Consider the following 23,656-nt stretch of genomic DNA (forward strand, 5'->3'; position numbering starts at 1 on the left):
TACATTTTATTGTTATGATATGGGAACAATTGATTGCTCTCACAGTCTTTTGGTGTGAATTAATTTTTCAAAGCCCCTACCAAACAGCCCCTGGTCCACTTTTCTGTAGTGTTATGGTGTAGTATAGTTATTAGTACTTAAAGGGCACCTACCACCACAAATCTACCTATAAAGGTAGATTGGGTGGTAGGTGGATCATTGGGACGTGAGGATAGCCCTTTTAAGGGCTAATCCTCACGTCCCTGCACTTTTTTGAGAACTTTAATTTGATATTTATTCAAATGTACTTATGTGGCTACCGGGGCGTGGAGTAGCCGCTTATGAGATTACACGAGGCGGCTACTCCACGCCCCGGTAGCCACTTTACTCCTCCTACTCACCCATCTTCGGCGCGCCGCTCTGCGTAGCTGCGCGCCCTCGTCCGGCGAGCCTGCCGTCTGCGCATGCGCAGAAGAGCAGGCCCGCGCCTGCGCGGTCACAACTCCGAAACAGGCGCGGGCCTGCTCTTCTGCGCATGCGCAGACGGCAGGCTCGCCGGACGAGGGCGCGCAGCTACGCGGAGCTGCGCGCCGAAGATGGGTGAGTAGGAGGAGTAAAGTGGCTACCGGGGCGTGGAGTAGCCGCCTCGTGTAATCTCATAAGCGGCTACTCCACGCCCCGGTAGCCACATAAGTACATTTGAATAAATATCAAATTAAAGTTCTCAAAAAAGTGCAGGGACGTGAGGATTAGCCCTTAAAAGGGCTATCCTCACGTCCCAATGATCCACCTACCACCCAATCTACCTTTATAGGTAGATTTGTGGTGGTAGGTTCCCTTTAAAGAAAATCTACCATCAAAATCCATCCTGATAAACCAGAGACACTTACTTATAGATCCAGGCACCGTGACTGTGGTAATGTTATATTTGTTATCCATTGCCTGCTTCATTCTAAAAATCAACTTTTATATTTATGCTAATGAGTCTTTAAGGCTCTGGGGATATTAACAGAGCATCTACGTTCTTCAGCTTCAAAGCTGGTTACATTATACTGCCTCCCCCTCTACCTCCTCAGCACTTCCCCCTCCATCGCTTCATGTAATCTCACTGCAGCAGAGGACCTTTAAGCACTAAGTGGGAGGGGGAAGTGCTCGTTGCACACTGTAAAGGCCTGTGAAGCTGAACAACAGAGGGGCTCCGGTAGAAACCCCTACCCCCTTCCCAGAGCCCTTCTGGCTCATTAGCATGATTATATAGGTTGATTTTAGAAGGAAGGAGGCCATGGATTACCACAGTCACAGTGCCTAGAACTATGAGTTTATGAGCCGTTTTTCATGCTTGATTATGGTAGATTTCCTTTTATCTAATCATATAAATCATACTATATTATGTGCTTTCAAAGATCTGCAAGACAATCATGTAATGTGAAAGTTAATATGGTAAACTACAGTATTAAAGCTGCTACAAGCAGGGGGGCAGGTGTAAATATTTTATAATGTATTACATAACAATATTTCATAGCTTTTTGTATTATTGACTACAATACTCATAGAACTACATGGACTTGTACCTTTATATTTTTGACATGGTCTTTAATAATGTATGGTGCCTGCACAGTATATCATGTGCAGCATCAAAGAGAAAATACAGGCATATACTAAGCTATATACAGCATCAGTAATTGTTTTACCCCATGTCCATGAAAAGGACCAGAGCAGTTATTAGGAGCCAGATATCTGACTGTCTCCTTGACTGAGCAGTATATCTAAGAGAACACAGAATTGGTATAGAACTGCTCTATTTGCATGGTAACACAATGAGATTAATGTCTGGCTCCAGGCACAGTCTGTTTAATAAGACAATCTCCAGTGCTAGGCTGCTATTATTTACTGCCCTGGAACAACACAGCTTTCCGGTATCTCCATTCACCCAAGAACAACATTCGCCTGAGAGAAGTCTCTGTTGTTACCTGGACGGCAAAATCAATGAGACCATTGATGTTGAGGGCAGGTTCCATTAAGTCAAATATAAATTGGACATGATGAGCCAAAGGAAGGTGGTAAGAAGTCCCAGAAGCGAAGCTTGTAATTTGTTCCAGCACATTACAAGATATCTGTGAAGAAAGTCCAGAAGAGTCATTCATCAACAGCTAGTGATATCCCAGGATCACACATCCTCTCTAAGTAAGTATCGCTCCTCTAACTATGGGCAATTATCTTACCATTTAATATTTGGTATTAAAACTTTTACTCCTTTGCATATTGGTGATAACTATTCAGTTACAATCTGTTGTATATTTGGTGGCTGAGTTTCTAAATTACCTTTAGAAGACTTTTTATCCTTACTTATATGACATACAGTGTGTTATTTGACTCATATTTTAGATTGCAATATCATTATTAACTGTATGTATTATGCTGTATATGGTCTAAACATAGGATAGGTAGATTGTCTTGCAAGTATATAAGTCCTGAAGTTCTTTGTTATCAGTGGCTTAGATTATACAAGTTCTTGTGCATGTTATATTGTGTAGATTAGAGATAAACACATTAAAGGACATCTTCCACTAGGATAAAGGATTGTAAACTAAGCACACTGACATAATGGTGTGCGCCCCCCTCTGGCCGGAGCCACTGTTCTTTTAGCTTATAATTCCTTTAAAAAAATTATTTTAAAATTATGCAAATGAGTCTGAGGGGCTCCAGGCTCCATAGCTTTTTAGGTTTAATTTGCATATTTGTTTAAGCTTTTTATTGTTAAAAACAAAAGCATTAAGAAGCTTAGACTTAGAGTAAAGTGGATCCGGCCAGAGGGGTCACCCACCTGCATGTCAGTGTGCTTGGTTTACAATCTTTCATCCTGGTGATAGATGTATTTTATTGTGTACATTTTCATTTTAAAAGGGTTTAGCAGCAATGAATCTACAATGTACTGCATGCAATATGTATCTTGGTGCCATCCTTCAAGAGCACTGCATTACTTATATATTACTTATATTTGCAGTGCAGTAAGGAAGAATCATTTTTATGAGTTTACGCATGACTGCACGGTGCAAACATCCTAAAACCATAAGACTAAATGTAAATAAACCTTATAGTGCACCAAAGTCTCTTAAAAACAACAACAAAACAACTAAATAGAGAAATGAGAAATAACTGAAAGTGATTTTTTTTAGATTGTTAGTCTGAAAAAAAATCTTCACTCCACCAAATTGTGACCCAACATCAAACAGGGATACAAAAACAGATCTAGCATGACTTCCAATGGATATAGACCCACATGTAGATTATATGTGGATGCAAGATGTTTGGTACAGTTACAGACAAATAAATGTATAACATAAGACAATATTTAACATATAACATAAGATAATAGCTTAAAATATGGATGTCCCCCTTATACTGTATAAATACTGTATAAATCTCTGGTGGATATTCTCAATAGGTTGAAACCAATGGCAACTACACAACATTTTTAAAATCCAATTGTCAAAGAGACCAAAAAAGTTCTGGCTGGGATTACAATGATAATCTATACAGTTCCGACTTACATACAAATTCAACTTAAGAACAAACCTACAGACCCTATCTTGTATGTAACCCGGGGACTGCCTGTACTCCCCTGATTTATACCTGTCCTGTCTGCAATACAACCCTGCAGACTTCTCTCTGTCTAGTAAACATACACTCCAGCTAAGGTTATGTATGATTTTAATGGGGTTAGAGGAGAAAGCTGCTATTAGACAACTCTTGCTGTGATTGATCTCCACTAACAAGATTTTGGAATTAAAATTAAAATGGACACAGTCATTTCAACAAGTCTACTGTATACTCATATGACCACCTATGTAATTACTTTATCTAATTTAAATTACATGCCCCATAAATTGCTCTAAGGTGTCATTTATTAGGGTCTACCTTCCCTTTAACTTGCTGTCAAGTGAAATCCATCTCCAGCCGCATTGAGCTGAATTCCAGGAAGTAGGTGGGTCTCTGGCTGCCATGCATTAGCTAGACCACATAAATCCTCTGATTGTCTTCTTCATATCACATCATGTTCTAAGAGCTCTTCTGACATGTAAGTCTCTTTTCCAATTACTTATTCTAGATGTGCACTGGACATAAACAATACAGGCGGTCCCCTACTTAAGAACACTCGACTTACATACGACCCATAGTTACAAATGGACCTCTGGATGTTGGTAATTCACTGTACTTTAGCCTTAGGCTACAATAAACAGCTCTAACAGTTATCACTGGTGTCTACAATGAAGCTTCATTGGTACTCCTGGTTCTTATGACAATCCAACATTTTTAAAATCCAATTGTCAAAGAGACCAAAAAAGTTCTGGCTGGGATTACAATGATAATCTATACAGTTCCGACTTACATACAAATTCAACTTAAGAACAAACCTACAGACCCTATCTTGTATGTAACCCGGGGACTGCCTGTACTCCCCTGATTTATACCTGTCCTGTCTGCAATACAACCCTGCAGACTTCTCTCTGTCTAGTAAACATAAAGGGCATCTAATTGTTTGACAAAGCTTGCCGAAATCAGTAATCCAGTGTGTGTGTATGAGGAATTGATTCTGGTCATCAAGAAACGTGTAATCTTGATTTTCTATTAGCTCTCATTTCTGCAGTATCTGTCTCTGAGTTTACTGTGCACTTTGCTCACTTCTCCCCCTTCCACCTCCATAGAGCATCAATGTAATCTGATACCTCTGGGACCTTCTGTCTTGCTGCTTGCAAGAGGGAATTCACTGAATTCAGGTAAGGAGGAAAGATGGAGGATGTAAGAGGATTGCTCTGATTATTACAAAGTTTTTTTGTATTCAGTTGCACTCCTGATTTGAGTAAAGTTTATAGAAAAGTTAGTGACTTGTTCAAGATGTCAAGTACGTGCAGCAATAGGTCTCCAAAGTTTTTATGGATGGCTTTGTAACCCTTGTGTATAATGTTTAAGTGTTTTTTTCTGAGGACTGGAGGTGGTAAAGGTAATAGAATAAGAGTGGATACTGGATGGTGCAGGTGACTGCAAGTAAGGAAAAGGATGTGGCAGTATGTAGAGTTAACACATTGTCAAAAACACTATTGATATAGTTAGTTGATCCTATGAATACAGTCAGCCTTTACAGTATGGGTATGGGAGTGTTACTGGTCAGATAACTGGTCAGATGGGAGTGTTACTGGTCAGATGACAGATAACCTGTCATCAGAGATTGGTCCAATAAACCACTACCAGTATGTTGTCATGCACTTCAACAGCTTCCCGATCATGTTTCTCTCAAGCATCATAATGGCATCATCCAGAAAATCAACTTTGAAGTGAGATGAAAGTTAGATGTATAGTCAGGGAGGCAGAGAGTTTAACACTGAAGTCAAGCTCTCCCTGCCTATAAACACCTCCTCAAGCACCGGACTTCAGGAGATCATCAATTACAGTGAAGTGAGCGTTCTGGGACAGGGAAAGTTTAACTTCAGTGTTAAACTTTCCGCCCTCACACCAGGCAATAAATGAAACATGATCTAGAGGCTGCTAAACTGTTTGACAACATATTACTACTGGTTTATCAGATCAATTTCTTATGACAGGTTCCCTTAAAACAAATTCTTCTTTTATTCTTGGTGTATTGGCCATATAAAAGAGTTCCTCAATACTGTAAATAACACAAATACATTGGCAAAGTTTTTCTCTGTACGCATCTACTTGTCCTGTAATATGTACATATATAATAGTAATACCTGGGATGTTACATGATGTTGGTCAAAATAGGACAAGTGCTGCAGCCTGGAAAATGTGCTTTCTAAAGAAGGAAATGTTTCCTGCTTGGGCTTTCTCATCCGTTGTCCATCTTCTCCAATGAAAAAGAAAAGAGATAATAATTTATTCATTGTGCAAATTGCTAATCCCTAAAATATAACTTTACCCTAAAGCATTCACATTGTTACATTGGCTTTTAAAAGAAGTTGTTGAGGCCTGTGATCCCACACATTGCCCCATGTACACATGACTGGTGATTGAACAAAACTAGAAATTTGTTGGGACTTCATTTCCTTGTGCAAAGTATTTGAATGGGGTCAGAATGGAGGATTATACATCAATCATTGGTCAATCATTTGTCTAATCAATTGAAAGTCTATCTGAATAATCCACACTTAAAGTATCCTGATATGATATTTTTCACTCTTATCCACTATCCAGAAAGGAAAGGAGATACAAATGTTTGTTCACTGAAGGTTCAAGGGAGAACAAGGGACTAACAGTCCCCTACTGAATAAAGTGCAAGAGCGCACGCTCAACCTTCACTTCATTCCTCTCAGAGAGCAATCCAAGAGGGTGCTTAGGGTCCATTCTTCTGATTGGATCCTAGTGGTTTGGCACCAAGTAATCAGACATGTTTCCCCTATTTTGTTGATGGGGGGAATTTGTTTAATAGGGTAGAACCTCTTTAGAAATCAACCATATTCATCCACTGTTGGATGTTTTTCTTCAGTGGAGAAGATTTCCAAGCATTTCTTGGGTAGCTCTGGTGATTTGCACTATGGGAAGTGTAGTCTGAACACATGGCACAAGACAGCAAAGTGATAGAGAAAAAAAAATATTTCTCTCACTGAATTATAAACTTTTGACAAAGCTGATGTAAATATTACCCATGATAAACTTATTTGGGGCTCTGATATGTACTAAATGCAAAACATACGTTTTCCATATAATACATGCTCCCCTTTTAAAGATCTCCAAGACTTTTGATTTTGAACATACAATTTGGAACACTATAGGTACAATCTTAAGTTTCTTCTTCGTAGAGTGGGTGCTCCATGCTCTAATCTATCTTAGAGGAAATCAATTACATGGATTTTGTGGTTTTAACCCAAGCATACTTACACACTGTCATGTGGCCCCTGACACAGGCTTCATTTAGCTGTTAATGACTTATATCTAAAAGAGCCTCAGGGGCTAAGTCACAAGCCCTTTCCAGAGAGTCGGTCAAAATCGTCAGTGCCAGAAGGGCTTCTGTGACCTACACAGGAGCACCTGAGGCTTATTTGATTATTTTCAAAAGTCCTTTTTTGTCAGGAAGCCATTAACAGCTCAATGTGGAACTGCTAAATGTTTCAGGTGGAAAATGTCAGTGTGTAAGTATGCTTGGGTTAAAACCCTTAAATCCACATGGTTGATTTCCTTAATGTAGACAGTGCAGAATTTTAGGTTACAGTCATTTTAGGTTATGTCTTTACCCTATATGGACTTTTATGTCACTTCGGAGCGCACCACCAAGTGAATTTGCAGACTTAGCATTTGTCCTGGTGTACCATTAGTGTGAAAGAGACATAGTTGCCTGCTAACTTTTCCCTTCACTGTGTTTTAGGGTACAGTCACTATCTAAAATTACTTTTGTTCCTGTATTCCAGTTATGTACAGAAAAGTGTCATTCTAATTGAAGTTTTCGCATGTATCCATAGTCAGCAGTAATTTAATGTCACTTTTTACTTCTTATCATTTCCTAATATATTCTCTATTGCTGTAGATGGATTCCATATCTGTGATTGACAGATGGAGCACCTAACCTTATTACATCAGTACAATAATGGGATATTTTGAATAATAATCATTAGAAAACAGATGGCTAATTGTAATTTGTGTACCCGATCTGGATTAATTTCAGGATGCTCCATGATTAGTTGCTGCTCTATAGAGTAATATCATTATCCTCTATAGTACATTCATCTTAAGACAACAGTGCACTGTAAAAGACTAATTTTACCATAAAAAGGACATCTGTTCTCCATGATGTCACTAATGTTCTGTAAATGCTCTAGTAGGAAAGACATGTCAGACGTGACAGTCCAAAGATGGGTGATAAGAACAGAGTTAAGATTGCCAGGTCAATACCAACATAAGCAAGGATATTATAGATAATGACCAAAATTAGTACATTATCTTCTTTGATCATAACATTAGCAATTTGTTTATTTAAAGTGAAATGATATGAGGTTTTTCCTGGTTTTGACCAGAGCCCACCGCAAAGCAGGTTGGACTTGCAGCGGAATGGTATCACCAGGTCCCTCCACAGTTGCGACTTTGTCTGCGGTGGTGGCCAAGACGAAGTACAGAATCTTGAGGCAGAGACGGAGTCGTGGGACAGGCAGGAGGTCAGGACAGGCAGCACAGTATAAGAGTTAGGGACATAGAGGAAGGTCAGGACAGGCAGCACAGGAGCGAAGTCAGGAATGGAATCAAGGTCGCAACAGGAAATCACTATAAACGCCCAGGACATAGGGAACAAGGCACGAGGCTCAAAGATACGGTGGGTGAAAAAGGAAGAGGCCGGGAATTTATCAGGGAAGGCAGTCGGCCAGCACTAATCCGTGGTGCACTGGCCCTTTAAATTTTAGATGGCAAAGCGTGTGCCCTAGGAGTCAGACGCGCATGCCGGAGTGAGGAGACCGTTGCTGGAGCACGGCAAAGTAAGTGAACCTGCTGCTGGCTTCAGGGGGCACAGGGAGGCCCACTGGTCCACCTGTGACCCAGGACATGGGTTGCAAGAGCACCCGTGACACATACTAAGGAAAACTTATCATACAGAAGCCACATTTTCACTAAAATTAATGGAAAATACAAAAATCTACTTATAAGGTGAGTAATAAAAAAGGGTTGTCCACTTCCAGCAAATAATTGATATAGTTTGTGTAATGAATAGTTCTACAGTTTGCAATATACTTTCTGTATGAATTCTTCCTAGACCTCTGCTTGCTGCCTTTCAACAGGAAGCTTTGTTGTTTACTTCCTGTGGATAACAACCAGTCCCTGGTCAAATGATATCACACAGGTGCACGGCTTGTTATATCACAAAGCTATAATTTCTCTCTGTGATATAATGAGCCGTGCACCTGTGTGATAGCACGTGACCAGGAAGTATTTTTTTTCCACAGGTTTCCTATAGAAGGACAGCAAGCAGAGATCTATAAGACAGTGAGGAATTGATATAGAAAGTATATTGGAAAATTGTTTAACTTTTATTTTAATATACATTTTATTAGTTTTTAACATATAACATGCAATACAAGTCCCACAATCTAGCCTGGCGGGCTTTGTTACAATATTAGTCATTACTAATGCATGCAGTATCAATTATTTGCTGGAAGCGCACAGCCCCTTAAGGAAGTCAAATAGTATAAAAAGGTTCGGGGAGTTGAATTCCAACTTGTCTGGACCTTATATTCCCTGAAAGTCAGAAATGTCAGGAGGCCCCATAAACATTAGATAGTCGCCAAATTCACAAAAATCTTAGTATTTGGCGTTTCTTTTTCTAATGTAAATGGGGGAATGGTAAAGTTTGGTTGAGTAAAAACAACTAAGCAGAAGGTTTTAGATCCTTCTAATTTATGTCAAATTATGTTTTTGGAGTAAAATTTTAGCAGTAACTTTACCATTGAGTTAGTAAAGTTAGTGATACAGTAGGTTGTTTATGAGGCTTACAGGAAATCACCGCTCTTAACAATCTCTGTTTAACCCCTGGCTTCATGTCACATTGCATTTATTGCCCGATACATTAGCCTTAAACATGCTTATATAGCTATATTGCTGTCAGTATTCTTAATGGGTATGGAAGTATTGAACTAATTTATGGGTAAAGTACTGTGTTTTCTGTGCAATTTATAATCACAATTGTAAAGCATGAGTATATGGCTGGTAAGGGCATCTACAACAAGTAGATCATTGACTTGAATAATGGAAAAATATGGATGACTTAAATATCAATTCCCATTAACTGTAATGTGTGTGTTTCTCAGTTAATAAGGAAAAAAAAAAACTTAAGGTTAATGTATTTGTAATGTAATAAAAACCAGATTGGCATTGGTTATCAATATACAAGTACAAAGAAGGTTACAGAGTGCAAAAGGTTACAAGTTATTGTAGATGTACCCTCATATGGGTTATATATATCATGTCTCCAAAGGGGAACTTACACTGTTCTCAGTCTACTTTTTAAATAATTTTCTGAAATTTTACAAAATTAGGTTCAAAGCTTAAGGAAAGGACCTCCAATATTATTCTCTGGAATTCTACCAGTGCCATGCGCTACACAGAGCAGACAGCAGGAGCTCAGGGAGGTTACAAAACAATAGTGAGGATATATGTGCCAGTAAGATTACTATAAATTAAATAAATAACTATGGAAAATTAAAGTGTATTGCAGGCAAAATTGATTGAACTTTAGGCTCTGGTATTAGAGGAACAGTTAGATGTTGTAGCGGAGACATGCGTCGATGCATCGCATGATTGGGGCATTAATATTCAAGGTTTTACACTCTTTCGGAAAGACAGGGCAAATAGGAGGGGAGGTGGTATATGTGATAAGCGAGAAGGTGGTGTATCTCTGTATGTCAGAATAGACTTAAATGAAACCTACCATTTGATTTGATCCATATGAAACAAGCATACCTTGAGAATGCTGTAGCTACACTGATGCAGGATCATATCTTGGTTAATCCCTGAGTTGAGTGGTTTTGCTGAAAAAACACACATTCAGGACCTTGGGAAAGCTGGATCAAGCTGGCTGACATAAACACATTACACACGGGAGCTTGTAATTACAAATGAAGGTTAATCAAAACATGAATAATCAACCTGAGCTGGCCTTCAGGCTCAACCCAGTGATTACGTCATCCTCTCCTGCAGAGAAAAACTCATGTGCTAGGAGAAATGCTGAACCAAGCACTGAAGGAGCCATAGAAGGGACAGAGCTTCATTATCAAAATGTTTTATCTATTTTATCAGCAAAACCACTCAGATCAGGGATTAAGATATGATCCTGCATCAGTGTAGCTACAGCATTCTCAAGGTGTGTTTGCTTCATAATGCATCAAATCAAATGGCAGGTTTCCTCTAAAAGTCCTTTTAATGAGACAGTGGTCTCAGAGGAGTGTGAGGAGGCTGAAACTTTGCAGGTTGCCAGGAGAGCTTTGAGAAAATTATTCTTGGTGTATATTTGAGATCATGGGAGAACTTAACTTTCCAAAAATAAATTGGGGTCAGGGTGCTTCTTCTCTGTGAAGGGGAAACATTTAATCAACTTTCTGCAGGATAATTTTATGCAGCAGTAAGCTGAATACATCAGCTCCTCACACCATAGCACTTTTGGTCTGATGAAGGGCACTGTCCTCAAACATGTCACCATACCATTGGATTGTTTACCATTTTAACTATATTTCACAAATAAAAAAGAGGTGGTCCAATTGATGTATCAATCTCTTAAAGACTCCCCTACTATATCAGGTTACAAGCGCACCCATTAAGCCCCACCTTTTTCCTCTCTCATTCTATACTGATGGCCAAGGCAGAGCCTGAGCATGGTCGTGATAAATAAGTAGCATTCCTTATGGACAGGCCCGCTTCTGATTAAGATGTAACTACTCCTGGTACATAATACTGATGTTCTCAATAACAGAACTTACCAGCAGATTCACTTGAGCCATTTGTATTCAGGATCTTTAGGAGATCTTTAGTAAGTTTTCGGAGTTGGTGTCGGGCCTCATCTCGCTCTCTTCCTACTCCATATAGTAGAACCATTCTCTGGTTACATTCATGACTTGAAGATGCCTCCTAAAAGTTAAAATAGAGTTAAATTAGCACAGTAATCATAGTCGTTTCTATAGTTATAGTTATGGGTTATCATTTCTTACAAACCTGACTGTGAAAAGCATAATTAACCAGAACATATCAAATGTGGACTGGTCAGGACACTCTTATCCGTGAGATTTTGCTGGTACTGACAGTCAACCTCATTTGCTTGACATATCAAGAGGCAGATATTCACTCCTGTGAACATTGTTTCTACAAATCTACATTCTACTAATTGATATTGAGCCAAGAAAATCGCTCCATGCGTAGGAGGGATGTCCCGAACCTCGTATCACTGGACCGAGATGACATGTTGAATCCAGTCTAGTAATACTAGGGTCAATCAGGGAAATCCCTCAAGTGCATGGATCGTTTTTTCTTGACTCCACTCATTTTTACTCAAGTGGCCTTAAAGCGGTCCTACAGCCTGCCGGGTTGCTTTCACATTTCTCATTATGTATCACACATTGTACAAGAAATGCAAATGTTTAATCAATTCTTAGAATGGAAACAGGTTTCTTGTAATTGTATTTTGACAGCACAACATTCCAACACATTTTGCAGCTGAATAGACTGAAGTATTAAAAAGTTACAAGTATTAGAATATGGTGATCCACAGAAAATGTTTTTATTCTTTAATAGTATTAAAACATAATAAACAAAACAATAAACAATATAAATTTGATATCCCTGTGTTTGTACCCTCATACAGCTCTGAAAACATAAAAAATAAAATAGTTCAAGCTTTTAAAAGGATAGAAGTAAAAAAATAGTAAAGGCAAAAAACCAAAGGGACTTTAATGTGAAGTGCTTAGATGAACCATGACTGAAAAAACAATTTCACTTGCCCAATGGACCATTGAATGTGAAAGGAGTATCCCAACTATTTTACCCTCTTAATGATGAGGCTTACAAAGGGATTCGTGATCAGGCAGTTTTAGCTACATTTCGGACATGTTGGTTTAACTGCCATTTTTCACTTTTTCACTCAGTTTTATTTGGGTTCAAAGTAACAGTAACAGAAAGTGGAAAAACTATTATTTGCAATGTACAGAACTTTTTTAGAAAATTTTAAATTGACTGAACGTGACCATTAAAACTGTAAACCATTAAATAAACCCGGTCTCAAGAAAATGCAGCAACTATGGCAATATTCCATATTTCATTATATATATATATACTATGTTATAGAAAAATATTAATATGTATTTTTATTTATACATATAGTGTGTGTTTTCTTACTGCATATGTTCCTTATATGGTTTCTTTAGATTTTTCTTTCTTTTTACGTTTTCCACTGTAACAGTGGAAAGAGTTGTTACAGGGAAAACCAGCTCTCTGAGTCCTCTGATATTTGGGACATAGCTGTACTTGATTCTATTGGACCCATCAGGTCTGTTTACTCTTTCCGACCCATCGATCATGTGACCACAGGGTCTATAGAGCCAACAACAGTGTTGGCTTCTGTATTCACTGCATAGCACTACTTTAGTGCTACACTTTTTGCAAAGTGATTGGGCAGTCAGCATTGAGTTAAAATTCATGCTCACAGAAGACAAGTCAAAGAGTAAGCAAAAGAAAATCATTAGTTCCCCAAAATATTTGATGTTACCCATGATTTAACAATTAGATTCCCTTTTCTAGGTTAAAGGATATTGCACAACATATGTAGAGTTATTTCAACTACTTTCTTGCTGTTGGTGCACATAATAAATATGGAGAAGTGATGGATGAAGAAAATGTTTTTTAGGGCAGCTTGTTAGGGAATAGTGTGTAAGTGTGGGGGGCAGGATATTAGGTAATTTACCAATATAGCTAATTTACCAAGCTTCTTGTTTTTACCTCATCAGACAGACATTTCTGGCCATAAAATGGCCTAATTTGGAGGGTCATGTGACCTCTATCTGTCCATGAACAATCGCCCTGCCAGGACCTTATGATAGTATTCATGCATAGTACAGCGATTTGTGGACAGTTAGAGATCACATGACCCTCCATCTGCAAACATTTTATGGACAGGAATTTCTGGCTTATGGCGTAAAAGACAGGAGGCTTCACTATACATATGAAGCAAGCGGAGCAGAACTTTTAATAAACCTATATTGGTAAATTACCTATCATCTTCCCCCACACATGTTCCTGCCATACGGTAGCACTGTGGGCACACGTCGGCACCGGGAGTGGAGGAGGAGGTGAGTGCCCTCACCACAGGGATATATGATGCACAGTGCCGTATGCCGAGAAAAGATAGTACCGCTCCCGTACGGTGCCGCGTGCCTGTTGGGGTCTATGGGGCCTATACGTCGCTGTATATACGCCCCCTATACGGTCGTCTGAATGTAGCCTAACTCACACATTGCCAAAAAACATAAGGTAAAGTGGCCAACCACTTAAGGACAGACAACTTACAGAAGACTCCTAGTTACAGATTGACCTATGCATGTTGGCAATTTATTATACTTTAGCCTCAGGCTGCTGTAAGAGTTATCAAAGGTGTCTGCAATTAATGTGAGAATCCTGGTCTTTATGACAACCCAAAAGTTAGAAAATCCAATTGTCACATATACCAAAAAATTCTGTCTGGAGTTACACTTACAAAATATACTCACATAGAAATTCACAAATAAACCTAAATGACCTATCTTGTTTGTATGCTGAGAACTGCCTGTATAACAAATCCACCTTATTTAGTTAAAATTAATCTTCTAATAATTGCCTTTATGATACTTTATGTGACTTCATGTTATTATATCCAGGGAAGGAAGAAATCGAATGTTTTTCAGAAGGGATAATGTTAGCTTTCACACCAGAATGGTGCTGCATAAAACAGGAGTCAACAGCACCCTAGCTAGTATCTATTTGTCCAGCAGCAATAAAGCAACACTTGAGCTGACATTATAACCCATTGTTAGGCCTGAGTAATTCATGATTGTTGTTGAATGCCTATTTTCAAAGATAAGAAAAGCCTATTTGTGTATCGTGTAAGCCAGTAGATATTACTGATAAGAGATGATCGTATTCCTTCATTGCTGCCTTTATTGATGCTTCAGTCATTTACAAGGGGTTAAATTTGCAGACCGTGTACTGTAGCCGCCCAGGAAGGTTGTGATTTAGAGCACTCTGGTGCTCTGGTGTAGGAGATTTCTTCAATGCACATAACCCTACACCTCTGCTATAAGTCACTGCACTTCTTCCCATCCAATTCCCCTCTGCTTTGAGGGCTGTTGTGGCTTCTGTTTGACTACTACAGCAGTTACTTAGGAGGGAAAGGTTATGCTGTGTTTAATAAAGAGACCAATGCGCCCCAGTGCTCTATGTCCGCCTACAATCCTGCAATATAAATGCATTTTTTGACAATCCTTTTGCTACACAAAAATGTATTGTTATATCAATTTCCAGGGCCAATAAATAAGCCTGTTTGAAGCTTTGTATGGGCAATTACATGTAACTGGAAAGATGGTAACAATAGTGAGCATGTGAGACCCATTACCATGCCTAAAGAAGAGATACAACTGATATTTGAGAGGCCACACAAGACAGAACCTGTCACTTCTGACATTCTGAAGACTTCTCCCTTAAAAAATATACATATTTATACACTCACACACATTTACATTTATACACAAACATATTCATAGCATAAACATACATAAAGTAAATACACACCATATATACACACCTACATATGCACTCATGCTGCAATTACACAGACATACAGCATATACCCATCACATATGTACCCACATACAGCAAATATACACAAATATGCAATATCATATACAGACATACAGTATATACACACACATACAGTTTATACATACCTTACACATATACAGCATATACACACCCAGTACCCCAGATGCTGAGGTCCCGCTGACTCTACGGGTGCTCTAACAGCTGTTATTGTTGCTGCCACTGTAGTGTCCATGCTGGAGTATCTCATTGGAGCATTATGTTGTCACTCTTTACTCCCTTTCTCGCGAGAGTTATAACAAATGGATAACTGGTTATTGCCTTTCCTCCTCAAGCATGTGCACATCTTCTTAACAGGTTTCTCTAATAATCTTCTGTTACAAAGACCAAATACTGATGAGTAAAAGGAAACCCTTTCATTACCAACAACTCCCATAGATTTGTTCACATCTTCCATTATTTAAACATGACAAATAACACTGTATCCCACAGTATTTAATCTTTTATATGATCTTCAAAACAGAAGGGCAGAAAAGAAACCAGTTAATAGATACATAAAGCAGAGGAAACATCTCACACGCAAATGTATTGATACATTTCTAGGAAGAGTAATATAAGAAAGACACAACATTAAAATCTTCGCATTCTAATACATGAGTAATACTCCCTGAAGATGGCAGCCAGGTTTAAAGCAGAAGTTTTGAAGTCATATTATATGCACATGCTCAGCCGTTACCTCATTAGTGGAGTAAAAGAATAAAAAAGAAAAAATAAAATCCCTCTATGTATAAGATACCAGACTCCAATGGTGCCCCAAATACCCTACTGACCATAATGGGGTCCATTGAATTTATTTCCGGGTGTCTGTATGAAATAAATCTTGCATTCTTAATAGAATCTTCAACAGAACTTGGATTTTACATTACAACATGAAATCATTAGAACACAGCACTGTTGAATAAATTGTTTGATTTTAGAAGAATATTAATAAGAAAAAAGCCTTACGAATTGACACCCATAAGACAACCATATGTATGAATATTTATATAAACGGGATTATGGCATAATTTGCTCAGTTGAATTTCTCTTCCAAAGTAAACACATGCAGCCTAAGTATGTAAACACAGGCCAATAGCATCTGCAATTAACTCTTCTGTAGCCTGGGGTGTCATTCTATAATGAAGTATTGTGCTTTATTTGGCTAGAACAGAGGAGCAGAAAGTACTTGCAATGCAGTCTACATTCCCAATAATAAGTATAAAATATGACAAAGCGTCCAAGTGCAAAGACGGCAATCGGAAAACTATAGCCTGTTCATTGTAAGACTTTTATGATCTAATGATACCTGACAATGTTTATCTCTGTATTTAAGTATTACGAGCACACATATATCTTTCAGTAATTACCATCACATTACTACTACTACTACCCTACCGTATGGTAGCTGCTGGGACTATTTAGTACATAATACAGAAGACAATTTTTTATTCATCAGGATATTATGACTGCATCATTGCATACATGTAAGTATATGCTCACTAGAGATGATTAGATGTGCTATACAGGGAGTCCCCGGGTGACGTACAAGATAAGTCCTTTAGGTTTGAACTGAAGTTAATTTTGTATGTAAGTTATAATTGCAACTTCAGAAAGACATATTTTTGTTGCTGTGACAAATGGAGTTTTGTGCTGTCATGAGGACAAGGATTATCAACAAAGCTTCATTACAGACACTTAACAGCTAATCATTGCAGCCTGGGATCCAGAGAGCTTCACCAGTGGTTACAGTGGGCAGAGAGGTCCGTTGGTAACTAATGGTCGTCAGTAAGTCAAGTGTCCTTAAGTCGGGGACTCCCTGTAGTATATTACTACAGGGTTTGTGCATTGGCTTATTTATACAGTTTGTCAAGCAACTGATTGTGATCAGTTAGAACTTAATATTCCTTGGTCTGTTGTTAAAAAGATTGTCTATAGATGTAAACCCTTTTATTCTGGACCTTCCTCATATGTTCCAGAATTAAAAGAAGTTCCTGCACATCCAAGCCTGACATGGATGTCATGTAATGCTATTATTCCCGCACAGTAAGAGAGGAAATGTATGGTTACCCATGACTTTGCTCCGGCAAAAAAAAACTCAATAGGAATGGCAAATGTGATTTTTGAACGTGTTCTATTCATTATCGCCATAGTTGTTGGAGCAAATTAGCTGTAACAAGTGAATTTGTCTTGATACGTTATATGGTTTGATTCCACTTCTATCACTTCACAAAACAGGGGATCCTTGTCTTACTATCGGGGTCAGACCATCTAGAATCTCATATCATTTTAATGCTCGTCTACGAGTCCTTTAAAACAATAATATGCAAACCAGTGGACATTGATAAGTCCATCAGCTTTGATGGGATAAGTAGTAAGTGTTATAAGTTTATTCTGCATAAGCCAATGGCATAAAGAGGAACAAGGAGTCCTGGAAGTGATGATATGACCCCCACTCAGCCTTATCTTAATATTATAAAGACTATCTGAGATTGCATGAAGAGACTGGAGGATTTCAGCACGCCTATAATGGATGATCTTTGGTTAATTATCCAAAATGTCTGGAACAACCCTCCTACTGAGTTCCTTGAAAAACTATATGCAGGTGTACCTAAAAATGTTTTATTTGTGTAAGAACAGTTTACTGATTTCTAGATTTATCTTTTGTTTCAGTTTTGCATTTTTATTGCTAATATTAGTCATTAACACTTTTGTTTTTCAAAACATTCTTACATATCAGAATTTTTGCTTGCAGAGTACTGTAACAGTTATATTCCTAACCATTGGAATGTAATAATAGCAGCTGTAAGGAAGATGATGCAATGGTTGTGGTGCTGGTACTTTTGTTTTAACAGTGGTTTCCTTCTAAGGTCTTTATGTGCAAAAGTATACAATTTTTAAGGAGACATGTTTGCCTCTTTCTTACTGGTGTCAGCTCTTTTTTTTATAGATAAAGGTCACAAAGTCAACCAGATATCACTACTACTTTTACCATGGGTCTTCTGGTATTTTTAATCAAGTTTTTTTTTTTATATAAAAGGGAACCTCGACCAGAGGGCCATATTTACTTGGGGACAGGTTCCCACAGAAACAGTACAGTATATTGCATAGATGTTTTTAAAATAGCTGTGTGTTACATGGTTAGTGAAATAAACAATAAATAAACCACATGAAAATCTACCTGGCTCCCTGCCAGATTCCTAATCCAAGTCCCATGAAGGGGGGAATTTAAAACCCTAATATTCAACTGCTCCAGAATCCCCCGCTGGGACTCAGATAATGAATCTGGCAGGGAGCCAGGTAAAGTTTAGTATTGTTTATTTCATTAACCATATAGCACATAGATATTTTAAAAACATGTATGCAATATACTGTGCACTTTCTGTGAGAACCTGTCACAGCTAAAAATGACCCTCTGGTGACAGATTCCCTCTAATGAACAGTATGTGACTTCTCCGTTCACAAGACTTTTCCCTTTGCAGTGATTACAAAAGCGCATTTGATGTTCACAACATTCCGGAACTTATTGTACTTTCTCAGGTTTTTTTGCAGTTGTGTAAGTAAAGCAGAAGTATTTATGTCTTCATCTTGAACAGGAACGTTAAAGTAACACTCATCCCTATGCTTTTTTATAGGGTACATACCTAATCTGAAGCCGAAGTTCTGTGTTTAAGAGTCTGAACCCTATGGATAACTCGTTCTACTATCTTCACTTTATGGATATTTGGATTAAAACTGATGGGAAAATCCTGACCCTATGACCAACATATAAACCTAGCACAAAGTGAAACCATGGAATATTCAGGTAAGATGTTTTGGTCTAAAGTTCCATATATTCATTTCTAAAACAGCTACATTATCCCTTGGTATTACTCTTTATGATATTTAAATAGGTTTATACTCTAGTAGTTTAAAATCTGTTTATTCAATTGTAACCAAAGGTATAAAACATTATAGAAGATAATATTAAACATTCAAGAGGAAACAAAATTATTTATCTGTATTGTAATTGGCTATAGAGCACTTGTGTCCTAACCCTATAAATATACTCTCATGTGAGGAGTTAAGATTTTCTTTCTATATATAGCTATAATTGTTTGGCTCTTTCAAATGATTGTACATCCAAGTTTCACTTTGGCGAGTTGTCGTAAAACTAAAAGGGGTTGCATTTTTATTATCATTTTTATGAAGCTTCCTCTTATTTTCATGGCAGACCATATGGGTTACAGTAATAGTAGCATCTATACAGAGCATTATTATATTCATTACTGGCTAATTAAGAATGTCACAGCTTATCTCCTCCCTTTACAATGATCTCTATATAGATAACACTGACCCATCGTTACATCACTACTGACAATAGATGATGTCACAGCTTATCTCCTCCCTTTACTATGATCTCTATATAGATAACACTGACCCATCATTACATCACTACTGACAACAGATGATGTCACAGCTTATCTCCTCCCCCTCCCTGTACAATGACCTCTATAAAGATAACACTGACCCATCATTACATCACTACTGACAATAGATTATGTCACAGCTTATTTCCTCCCCCCCTGTACAATGACCTCTATATAGATAACACTGACCAATCATTACATCACTACTGACAATAGGTGATGTCACAACTTATCTCCTCCCCCTCCCTATACAATGACCTCTATATAGATAACACTGACCCATCATTACATCACTACTGACAACAGATGATGCCAAAGCTTATCTCCTCCCCCTTCCTGCAAAATGACCTCTGTATAGAAAACTCTGCCATCTCTCCGGTCCGTGTAAACAAACAGGAGTATGTAAGTGGAATCCAGAGCAGCTTCCATGACCATGTTTGTTTACATGGGGCATGGACTGGAGAGATGGCAGAGCAGGACACCGGGAGGGACCACAGTGGTAAGTAAATGTTTATTTTTTTAACCAATCCCTCATATCCCCATAAATCTACTTTATGCTATCTTACCTGGCATCAAAGGGGGCATTTTCTGCTCAGCTAGCCCTCCCATCCACTCCTTCCTATGTCCCATGCCTCTTCTCAGCATACAGCACTTGTCATGTGACCAGAGTGATGACATCTAAGGTCCTTTACCCAGTAACATTTGCAATGTCTACCCCATATATGTATCTGCTCACATAAAACATAACAGCATGCCTCCATGGATTTCTACTCCTTCCCATCCTCCATTGACTTCTACTTCTCACCCTCCAAGAAGGCTGCTGTGATTTCATGTGATCAGATACATACATGGTGTACACCTTGCCAATGTAACTGGGTGCCACCCTGGTCACTTGACACAAAGTGCCCAATGAGGTAACAGAGCTCTCTCTCAATGCTCCATACAGTGGCATGTCCTAGCAGTGAGACCTGCCAATCAGCAATAGGAAGGCAAGGCTGTGCAAGTAAAATTCAATATGCAGAACTCAGGTGAGTTTCAAATAAACGTAGAAACTGACTTTTGTAACATCGAAGGCGTGCAAATAAACCGCTGATATAAAGACAATGCTTTTTAATCATAGTTGTTAATGAAGTATTTATTTTGGGTGGGTTGACTTAAATGTCAGGTTCTCTTTAACCACATCAGATTTCTATTTCTGCTTTCTAAAATAATCTCTGAAAAGTACCTTCAATCTTTTGATAATAAAGGATTGTAAACCAAGCACACTTTCATGCTGGTGTGTGCCCCCTCTGGCAGGATCTGATTTCCTTTAGGCTTCTTATGCACTGAATTTAACAAAAAAAGATTAACAAATTATGCAAATGTACCTGAGAGCCTCTCAATCTCATTTGCATAATTCTAAAAAACTTTTTTTGTAAAAATCAGGGCATGAGTAGCTAAAAGAAGAGCAAATCCTGTCACAGGGGGCACACACCAGCATGAAAGTGTGCTTGGTTTACAATCCTTCATCTTCGTGGTAGATGTCCTTTAAAGAAGAAGAAACAAAACTCCATGGCCATGCATGCTCTGTTGGGGATTCTGTTAATAAATTATGCAAATATGTCTTCCGGGGTGGGTCAGTGCTCTCTTAAACAGCAGCCCCCTTTAAATCAAGCATGACTTACACTAAACTCAGTGTCATCTGTGTTACCATAACTTTGTAAGTGTTAGAAGCAGCAGGGCTGTGAATAGTGAATTTATACTCCAGGATTGCTGGACTTGGATGAGTCCCCTCAGACTGCTATATTATTTTATCTCTGCATACACGGTCAGCTCCAGGTTTCATTAGGCCCCAGGGCGACAGAGCCTCAGTTGGCCCCTTTGCAGTGAACTCACCTGGTGGCATTAAAAATTCAGAAACTAAAACATTGTTCATGTTCCTTAAAATATTTCCTAGTTTATCATCCCAAACAGCCCCCTCATAGTTATTTTATATAAAGCCCCCTCATGGTTTTTTTATATAAAGCCCCCCTTGCTCCATATAGATTTATTAGATTCAGACCCCCTCACCCCCATGAATTCCTTATGTACAGTTTTATGTGGGCCCCAGCACTTGCTCAGGTGTGTCCAGTGCTAGCGCCAGCCCTGGCTGCATACCAACTCATACCCAGCTTCTGCCGTCTGCTGCAGTATTTAATAATTCCTTTATTTATATAAAGCTCACAGATTACGCAGCACAATGCAGAGCTTGCCAGATAATTAACAAGAAGCCTGATACTGCTCTTACTCAGAGCATAGGAAAGGGCTGTTTTATGTTTAGTAAAGAGTGAAACCCAGAGCTCCAAGTCCAGCTACAAACCTGGAAAATTATTGTAACAGCACACACCACACAGCTTTCTAGATCTTCTAACTAACATCATGCAGATTTGTATGTTTAAAACAGCTGGTCGGTTTAAGGTGCTATTTTGAGGATGTGCCCTTCCCTGAAAGTGGCCTTTGTCACTGTATAAGCTGCACATATGGTCTGTTAGAGCTGTCCTGGGAATTTCATGATTAAAAGAAAGGATGGAGTATTCTGAAATCAATATTTTCAATCATAGACAAAAGGAAACAATTGTATTTGTCATTTTTCTCAAAATTTCTGATAATTCATTGATGTACTATTTTCTTTTAGGATTTGGAGAACTGGCAACGACCATTAAGCAAACCAATATTACTAGCAATGGCAGTAATATCACATGCTCAAGGGACAGTCGGATCAACCAAATTCTCTTCCCTGTGGCTTACTCCATTCTATTCATTGCTGGATCGCTGATGAATGGCTTAGCAATTACTGTGTTTTTCCAGTTACCAAGTAAATCTAATTTCATCATTTTTCTGAAAAACTCTGTCATTTCGGATACTCTAATGATCATGACATTTCCATTCAAGATTCTCGGAGATGCAAAACTTGGACTTTGGCCACTGAAAGGGTTCGCTTGTCGATTCACCTCTGTGGTGTTTTATTTCACCATGTACATAAGTATTATTTTTCTTGGCCTCATCACCATAGACCGATACAAGAAAACTGTGAAACCTTTTGACAACTCATGTTCCAAAAACCTACTTTCAGCCAAGATCTTGTCAGCTTGTATATGGATCATCATGTTTCTCCTTTCATTACCCAATATGATTTTAACTAACAAGCCATTGACACCTAAAAGTGTTCGGAGCTGTGCACATCTTAAGTCTAAATTTGGACTGATTTGGCATGAGATTGTGAGCTACACATGTCTGATCATCTTTTGGGTAACATTTGCTGTCATAGTAATCTGTTACCTCCTGATCACCAAAAAGCTATTCCAGTCATATAAAAGGACTAGACGGGAGCCAACACAAAGCCGAAAACGGGTAAACATGAAGGTGTTCATAATTATTGGGGTGTTCTTTATTTCTTTTGTTCCATATCACTTTGCAAGGATTCCATATACACTAAGCCAAACTCGGGACGGATTCCGTTGTGTCTCTCAATATACTCTTTTCTATGTCAAAGAGAGCACTTTGTTCCTGTCGTCTATGAATGCCTGCTTGGACCCCTTTATCTACTTTTTTCTCTGCAGATCATTCCGAAATTCTTTGATAACCATGTGGAAGAAAAAACAGGCGTGTCTTTCAGCATACACAAGAAGGAGGGCATCTAAACGATATAACATAAGTAATACTGAAACAAAGATATAAACTATCAAGCCATGAACTTTGCAGCTTTATAGGGTAGAACTCTAAGAATGAATAAAATACTAGTTTTCTGTAAAGCAATGCAATTTTATGCATGAATAAATAGGTACACGTCCAATTATTTTTGTTTTCAAACATATTGGGGTCAAAATTACAAGAGATAATATACCGTAATCTAAATATAAAAGATATTTTCCTGAGAATTGCCTCTT

General features: G+C 38.4%; 2 protein-coding genes across 8 annotated transcripts in view; one reads left to right on the forward strand and one right to left on the reverse strand.

Moving 5' to 3' along the window:
* Positions 1-23,656, reverse strand: part of MED12L (mediator complex subunit 12L) — a 300,992-nt gene that overhangs the window by 88,429 nt on the left and 188,907 nt on the right. For 4 of the 5 annotated variants that reach the window (XM_072142994.1, XM_072142993.1, XM_072142991.1 and 1 more), the window contains exons 17-19: positions 11,448-11,595; positions 5,730-5,842; positions 1,950-2,093 (exon numbers count right to left, since the gene is read on the reverse strand). In XM_072142994.1, coding sequence (XP_071999095.1) covers positions 1,950-2,093; positions 5,730-5,842; positions 11,448-11,595 — 405 coding nt within the window. The remainder of the gene's footprint in view (positions 1-1,949; positions 2,094-5,729; positions 5,843-11,447; positions 11,596-23,656) is intronic. The other variant, XM_072142992.1, reaches the window with a different exon arrangement.
* On the forward strand, positions 1,845-23,562 carry P2RY12 (purinergic receptor P2Y12). Of its 3 annotated transcripts, XM_072143001.1 has the most exons (4): positions 1,845-2,163; positions 3,921-4,057; positions 18,978-19,147; positions 22,405-23,562. In XM_072143001.1, exons 3-4 carry the CDS (start codon positions 19,135-19,137, stop codon positions 23,445-23,447), a joined length of 1,056 nt encoding a protein of 351 aa, XP_071999102.1. In that variant the 5' UTR covers positions 1,845-2,163; positions 3,921-4,057; positions 18,978-19,134; the 3' UTR covers positions 23,448-23,562. The 3 variants fall into 3 exon arrangements, with proteins under 3 accessions (XP_071999102.1, XP_071999101.1, XP_071999100.1); XM_072143000.1 differs by lacking the exon at positions 3,921-4,057; XM_072142999.1 differs by lacking the exons at positions 1,845-2,163; positions 3,921-4,057 and adding an exon at positions 4,637-4,757.

This window comes from Engystomops pustulosus, chromosome 3, assembly GCF_040894005.1.
Source record: "Engystomops pustulosus chromosome 3, aEngPut4.maternal, whole genome shotgun sequence".
NCBI lineage: Eukaryota > Metazoa > Chordata > Amphibia > Anura > Leptodactylidae > Engystomops > Engystomops pustulosus.